Below are 8,246 nucleotides of genomic sequence, written 5' to 3' on the forward strand. Positions count from 1 at the left end.
ACATAGATTTTACGAATGTAAAGACAGGTACCATACCACATAACGAAAACAAGAAACAGCATCCACATGGAGGGCATACAATATCGTTGACATGAAATAAAACACAAAAAGAAATGAGTTGACAAAAAATGGAAAAACAAGAAGAAACAACATCGCATCATCAGCAATCCATTCAGAAAGTCAAGCAACCAATGAGCCACCCAACTTCCAAAACCATTCACCCATCAGTTGAAAGATACATTTTATGCATTTCTCCGCATTTTTGTTTAGTGACAGTAAAAATGGAAGAAGACCACACCAGACCAGACGAGATCAGAAAAGATGTTGAGATATTTTAAAAAGCTAAGAGGGTTTTAGTTGTGTAATAACCAGATAACCAGATACACAAACCACTCAAGCGAACCAACACTCTCTAGTTCCCTTAGTCTTTAAGGCTGGTCACCGCCATACGCATCAGTTGGCCCACAAAGCCATTCGTCTAAGCCAGATCCATCCTCAGTCATCCATAGACTTTCAATCACACGCACACCCAACATGTTCAACAATGTCATGTTACCGATGACACACCGCCTCCGCCGCAGCAGCCTGATCGACCACCAACAAGTGCCCAGTGAAGAACATGCAGCAAAAGCAAGAAGAGGAGGAGGACGAGGAAAATTTCTAATGAAACCATTACGGATGCTTTTGCTAATGTCGATGGTGCTAAGTGCCGGAGTATACATACGGCCATCAATGGCAGAAAGTGAAACTAATGATTTGAATAGTTTGGGTAAATACCACTACAATAACGTCCAACTACCACCACAACCTACAAACTCTCTCTCTCTCTCTGCACCCTGATTATGTTTACGCATTAGAGGCAAACACTAGGCCACAGTCACATAATCAAACATCATCCTCATCTAATGTTGTCATATTCATCCGCAGCTTAAACCCATTGGATTAGGCCGGTGATGATGATGATGATGATGGAGCATTAGTGATGACCACAGAAGGATGTTTGATTATCATTTGAGCTGATTATTGCATAAATCATAATCGCCACATTTGTCCCCCATTTGTCAATATCCTCATTCTCATTTCTCTTGCAGTTGCCAAAAAGCCAATGATTATGTCACTGAAACCTATGCCGGTAAAACTCGAAAGACGTCAACAACAACAACTACAACGACCTAATGCCGCTCAATATATGCCCGAAACCAATCAGCTACCAACAACATTTGCCGGTTGTCCCCTGTGTGATTCATCTGTCTACAGTTATTGTTCACATAAACTTCTCCACGATACATGCTGTTGTGATTATCCAGGTAATTGAATCATATTCTTGGATTTATTCAAGTGTGTCATGCCATTCAATTGAGCAAGACGACAAAGTGATTATTGTGGGGTGTAATTGAGAAGTTGATACTGGTTATTATCTAATGTAACGCAATATTTTGAAAATGTTGGCCAAAATAGGGTTGTACTTTAGCCCATTGCTTCAAAGAGTGAAGAATTATTTACAGCATATTTCATACTTAAATTTTCCACGTGGGTTTTTTTTCATACAAAACAATATTTAAGCGTATATGAGAAAGTCATAAAATTCAACATGGTTTTATACCCTCCATCATGAGGAGGTTGTAAAGAAGGCCCATATCAGGGCCATGAACTTTACAATGTGACATGTGTTTAAACAATTTTTCTGATTCAATAATGAAATGAATTGATCCAATTATTGTTTTATTGAAATGTCTTCAGTCATGAAAATGAAAGTTTGAAAATTAATTGTTTCAATAATTAAAATAAAAATTAAACGATTTCCAATCAATCTTTTCTGACTCAGACCTACGAGTTTGATTAGAAAGTTAATTTTTATCAATTAATTATACCCTGCGCCACACTGTGGAACAGGGTATTATAAGTTAGTGCATACGTTTGCAACACCCAAAAGGAAACGAGATAGACATATGGTGTCTTTGGCAATATCGTTCAGAGTCGGCCCCTGAATCGATATAGCCATGTCCGTTTGTCTGTGAACACATTTTTGTAATCAAAGTCTAAGTTGCAATTTAAGTCCAAATTTGGCACAGAATACAAATCAGAATACAACCCTATTGACTTTGGAAGAAATTAAGTTAAGTTTCAGATATAGCTCCCATATATATCTTTCGCCCGATATCTACTAATAGGTCCCCAGAAGCCAGGATTTCAGCCTGATTTACTTTAAAATTTTCACAAGAAATGAAATTGATAGTGTCGTAAAGTGTGCCGAATTTTGTTGAAATTTTTGTTGAAATCGGTTCAGATTTTGATATAGCTCCCATATATATCTTTCGCCTAATATGCACTTATAAGGCCCCAGAAGCCAGAGTTTTGCCCTAATTTACTTTAAACTTTGGACATGAAGTAGCATTAATATTGTAGCTATGTGTGCCAAATTTGGTTGAAATCGGTTCAGATTTAGATATAGCTCCCATATATATGTGTTTCTTATTTCGGCAAAAATACCCAAATTTTCCTTGTAAATTGGCCGCTGCTAAGTCGAAAACGTGTAAAAATAACTTTAACTTTCCTATACTTGTTTTGTTCTAATTTTCTCCTTTATTGTAGGAGTTGCCATGCTGTATGTAGATTTTTGTCCCTATAATTTTCACATTTTTCCCTAAAATTTTTTTACCCTCCATTATAGGATGGGGGTATATTAACTTTGTCATTCCGTTTGTAACACATCGAAATATTGTTCTAAGACCCCATAAAGTATATACATTTTGGGTCGTGGTGAAATTCTGAGTCGATCTAAGCATGTCCGTCCGTCCGTCTGTTGAAATCACGCTAACTTCCGAACGAAACAAGCTATCGACTTGAAACTTGGCACAAGTAGTTGTTATCGATGTAGGTCCGATGGTATTGAAAATGGGCCATATCGGTCCACTTTTACGTATAGCCCCCATATAAAGGGACCTTCAGATTTGGCTTGTGGAGCCTCTAACAGAAGCATATTTCATCTGATCCGGCTGAAATTTGGTACATGGTGTTGGTATATGGTCTCTAACAACCATGCAAAAATTGGTTCACATCGGTCCATAATTATATATAGCCCCTATATAAACCGATCCCCAGATTTGGCTTGCGGAGCCTCTAAGAGAAGCATATTTCATCCGATCCAGCTGAAATTTGGTACATGGTGTTGGTATATGGTCTCTAACAATCATGCAAAAATTGGTCCACATCGGTCCATAATTATATATAGCCCCCATATAAACTCGATCCCCAGATTTGGCTTGCGGAGCCTCAAAGAGAAGCAAATTTCATCCGAATCGTCTGAAATTTGGTACATGATGTTGGTATATGGTCTCTAACAACCATGCAAAAATTGGTCCACATCGGTCCATAATTATATATAGACCCCATATAACCGATCTCCAGATTTGGCTCGCGAAGCCTCAAAGAGGAGCAAATTGCATCCGATCGGGCTGAAATTTGGTACATGGTATTGGTATATGGTCTCTAACAACCGTGCAAAAATTGGTCCACATCGGTCCATAATTATATATAGCGCCCATATAAACCAATCCCCAGATTTGGGTTGCGGAGTCTCAAAGAGAAGCAAATTTCATGCGATCCGCCAGAAATTTGGTACATGATATCGGTATATGGTCTCTAACAACCATGCAAAAATTGGTCCACATAGGTTCATAATTATATATAGCCCCCATATAAACCGATCCCCAGATTTGGCTTGCGAAGTCTCCAAGAGAAGCAAATTTCATCCAATCCGGTTGTAATTAGGAACATGGTGTTAGTATATGATCTGTAACAACCGTGCCAGAACTGGTCCATATCGGTCCATAATTATATATAGCCCCCATATAAAACATTCTCCAGATTTGACCTCCGGAGCCTCTTGGAGGAGCAAAATTCATCCGATCCGGTTCAAATTAGGAACGTGGTGTTAGTATATGGTCGCTAACAACCATACCAAAATTGGTCCAATCACACAAAAATTGGTACATATCGGTTCATAATCATGGTTGCCACTAGAGCCAAAAATAATCTACCAAAATTTTATTTCTATAGAAAGTTTTGTCAAAATTTTAGTTCTAGAGAAAATTTTGCTAAAATTTTATTCGGTTCATAATAAAATTTTCATCATTGTCAACATTTTATTTCTATAGAAAATTTTGTGAAAATTTTGTTCAAATGTTATTCGCTTCATAATAATGGTTGCCACTCGAGCCAAAAATAATCTACCAAGATTTTATTTCTATAGAAAATTTTGTTAAAAGTTTAATTCTATAGAAAATTTTGTTAAAATTTTATTTCTGTAGAAATTTTTGTCAAAAGTTTCTTTCTATAGAAAATTTTGTCAAAATTTTTATTTCTATAGAAAATTTTGTGAAAATTTTATTTCTATAGAAAATTTTATTAAAATTTTATTTCTGTAGAAAATTTTGTCAAAATTTTATGTCTACTTTGTCAAACTGAATTATATACGTATTGGATCGATCTTTTTTGATTTAATATATACCACGTATGGACTTACATACAATTTAGAAGATGGTGTTAGGAGGTTTTAGGATACCTTGCCAAGCGTTACCTTGGCAAGCGTTACCGCAACATAAGTAATTCGATTGTGGATGGCAGTTTTAAGATGAAGTTTCTACGCAATCCATGATGGAGGGTACATAAGCTTCGGCCTGGCCGAACTTACGGCCGTATATACTTGTTTCTTTTTGTTACATGTTTTAGGCATTTTTTCTTTCATAATTTTTGTTTGCTACAAAAGCCTTAAACTTTGGTTTAAAAACATTTTTCATAATCGTTACCAGTTCTCTAAAACGTAAGAAATGTAGGTTGTATGTAGACTTTTTTCTTAGACTGTAGCTATTGACCGATAAATCATAAATACACTTTTGCTGAGTTCCCTAAAAATTGCTTCAGATTTAAATGTTTTCCATATTTTTTACTAACATTGTGTTTCACCTCAGGGGATTAGACTGAAATTTTAAGTCTACAGTTTTTTGGAAGTCTAACAAATTTGGTCCAGGTCGAGTCAGACCATGTCGTGCGTGAGCGTGAGTCACGAAAATATTATCTTCGTGAGTGTGTGTGAGTAAAGATTTACGCTCACGAAAATAATCCCGCTCACCAACATAAAACGCTTAAGAGTTAAATTCATTTACAATTTTAGTGACACCTGGGATGTTAAGAGTGTGATAACGCTCTCGATTTTAATAATGCTCATATTTTCAGACACGTCGCTATGGTAAATTACTCAAAAAATTGTTCGTGGGTCACAACATTTTTCGTGAGTCACCATATTTGAGTCACGGTATTTTTCGTGCGTCACGACATTTCCGTGCGTGAGTGTGCGTGAGTACAAAATTTCTTTTCGTGAGTGTGCGTGAGCGTGAGTCCTACCAAACAATATCGTGCGTTAGTGTGCGTGAGTAAGATTTTTCTATCGTGAGTGTGCGTGAGCAAAATATTACTCACGTGCACACCTCTAGTCCAAAGTACAGCTGGCACTTTAAGTCAGATCGTCCTCAAATTTTGCATAGGATTTTTCTTTGGGTCAAAAACAATCGCTATTTATTTTGGAAAAAATCGTTTCAGATTTAAATATAGCTCCCATATATTTATAATCGATTTTATCATAAATGACGTGTTTATGAACCAATCTTCTTCATCTTCGTACATCTGAATGTTTTGCAAGCGCCGTAAAACTTGCAAAATATCAGCCAAATCTGCTCAGATTTATATATAGCTCCCATATATATCTTTCGCCCGTTATTCATTTATATGCCCCATATACCAGAATTTCATATTGATTTGCTGTTTTGCACAAGTATACCAAATTTGGTTGAGATTTGGATAAAGCTCCATACATATCTTTACTCCGATTCACGTACAGTTTAGCAGAGATAGTTGAATTAACATTCTAACTAAGCGTGCCCTATTTTGTCTAAAAGCGGTTCAGATTTAGATATAACTCCCATAATATAGTCAGCCCCGCCCGACTTTAGACTATACTTATTTGTTTTATTTTATTGTCTAAAAGCAAAAATTATCGGCTATAACATAAAATTTTACCTACCTTTGGTACAAATTATTACCTTCTAACGGCCGACAAAGCCATCACACGCCATTGGCTTTGCGGTATTTTGACCCATTTCCAGAGATGATCGACACTTTGATATTTTTTAGTACCAACCTTACTCTCCAAAATTCCCTAGGCGCAAAAGTCCAATGGATTGAGATTTTGCTGGCCATTGTTCGGTAGAATGAAGAAGGTGATTCGCTTCGTTTTAACCCTCTAATGCCCCAGTTTATTGGACATCTGATTAAATATTCAATGTTAACGACACAAAAGCAAGAAAACTAAACAAGAAAAATCCGCCAAAAACTTGCACTAAACGTCACTAACTCGGATAAAATAATACATTTCTGCAAATTTACGTTTATATGGTGGCTAAACCTGAACCGATTTAAATCAAACTTGCCACACTTGACGATACTGTCAAATATACTTCTTGTGCAAAATTCGAAGCAAATCAGAGAAAAAATCTACCTTCTAGAGTCATATATTTGCATATCGGGCGTAAGATATATATGGGGGCTATATCTAAATCTGAACCGATTTCAACCAAACTCGGCATGCGTAGCTAGAATGTTAATTATGCTACCTGTGCAAAATTTCAAAAGCGGTTCAGATTTTTTCTACCTTGATACTATGAAACAAATTTGAATTTATTCATCTTTCCTGCTTTTTTCTTCATGTGCTATCAAAGCCTTTAGCGACAACTTAAATTTCCAAATTCAGACTCGACTTGAAGTAGAAATTAGGCTATGTTTCAAGAAAAAACGTGTTTAAAATAAAGTCTTGAAAAACATCTCAAAATTTGTGAACTCTTTTTTGATTTGTAGTCAGGATGCAAAAAGACAACAAATTTAAAGTTAATTTCATCAATTTTAAAGAATTTTTCAGAATTACTATAGCCACGTTGACCTTAGTGAAACAAAAATGTCTTTCATATCAAATCACTTAATTATAAGGACAAAACGACTTTATTGAAACGTTTATCTACTTTTGGACTAAGAAAAAAAAACGTTATATCAGAATCCGTCTATATACTATACTAAGCGAAAAACGCATTCATCAATTAAGGACAAGAAATCTAGAAGATATCTATCAGGACAATATTTTTTCAGTGTATAAGGCACACCATAAAACTTAAAAGCTTTCAAAAATACGATTAGTCTTCAACCCTTTTGTTTTATTTTTAAAATTTTTTTCTACTTGAAAAAAATTGTCATTATATTTTGAGCTTAAATTCAATTTTGAATTTAAAACTAAAATGTAAGGAAAAACACACTAATGAAAGATATGAAGAAACACTTTGTATAATCCATTAAGTTGAGACTTGTTTCTTAGTCTAAATGATGCAATATACTTTGAAATTGTATTTTAAAATTGTCTATTGCATATATTTTTTTTTTTTTTCAAATAAATAATCTGTGTGTTTGTATCTATCTCTATCATAATATTTTTTTTTATATATATGTAAAATATGGAAATTTAATATTTTTCTATTTTATTTCATTTATTTCTCTTTACAGGATCCATTTACCAAAAACCTCCTCAATGCATTTACTATGAATGTTCGTTGCTGTATGCAAAATCATGCTATGAACACTCGTTAATTAAAAATTGCTGTTGTAATAATCCTTATTAAAAGAACACTTGTATAATATTTCCCACTTTCAATAATTCACATAGGTTAAGATTAATTTATAAATTACATTAAATGAATAAAGTTGTTGAGGTAAAGTGCTCATACAGAGGCTTAATCGAAGCGTCCATTAAAAGCGTAATTAAGAAATGTGTTAAAGTTTAATTAAAGGTGATCCATTGAATTATTATTGCCCATAAGAACAGTTTAATATTACAACTTGGTATTCAGATGGATACTTACTATCACTTTTAGTGATCATAGACGCAGGTATGCTTGGATGCAATTTGCTGAACATTTTTCTGAGTGGAGTGGATTATGTCCGACTATCGGTCTATTCAAATCATTGAAACGATAACTTGAAATGATATAGGCTGCAAATATTAAGATAATGCAGTACTTAGATGTCAAAAAAGGAGTTAGAGAGAGAGAGAGAGAGAGTGAGAATTCGAATGCGCAATATGAGTGATTTCAAATATTCCAAATGAGAAAGGATAATATAAATAACAAGTATATACGGTCTTAAGTTCG

At 34.8% G+C, this 8,246-nt stretch overlaps 1 protein-coding gene across 1 annotated transcript; it reads left to right on the top strand.

The window, feature by feature from the left end:
- The first annotated feature begins 393 nt into the window (after window positions 1-393).
- LOC142230508 (uncharacterized) lies at window positions 394-7,845 on the top strand. Its single transcript, XM_075301150.1, has 3 exons — window positions 394-769; window positions 1,092-1,307; window positions 7,603-7,845. Exons 1-3 carry the CDS (start codon window positions 535-537, stop codon window positions 7,716-7,718), a joined length of 567 nt encoding a protein of 188 aa, XP_075157265.1. The 5' UTR covers window positions 394-534; the 3' UTR covers window positions 7,719-7,845.
- The last annotated feature ends 401 nt before the right edge of the window (window positions 7,846-8,246 follow it).

Source organism: Haematobia irritans, chromosome 3, assembly GCF_050003625.1.
Source record: "Haematobia irritans isolate KBUSLIRL chromosome 3, ASM5000362v1, whole genome shotgun sequence".
In the NCBI taxonomy this organism is placed as follows: Eukaryota; Metazoa; Arthropoda; class Insecta; order Diptera; family Muscidae; genus Haematobia; species Haematobia irritans.

Excerpts from the sequence above, each read along its gene's own strand:
- LOC142230508 (XM_075301150.1), top strand. The coding sequence starts at position 535 with ATGTTCAACAATGTCATGTTACCGATGACACACCGCCTCCGCCGCAGC. Across the intron at positions 770-1,091 it reads TAATGATTTGAATAGTTTGG|TTGCCAAAAAGCCAATGATT; the intron begins GTAAATACCACT and ends TTTCTCTTGCAG. Across the intron at positions 1,308-7,602 it reads ATGCTGTTGTGATTATCCAG|GATCCATTTACCAAAAACCT; the intron begins GTAATTGAATCA and ends TTCTCTTTACAG.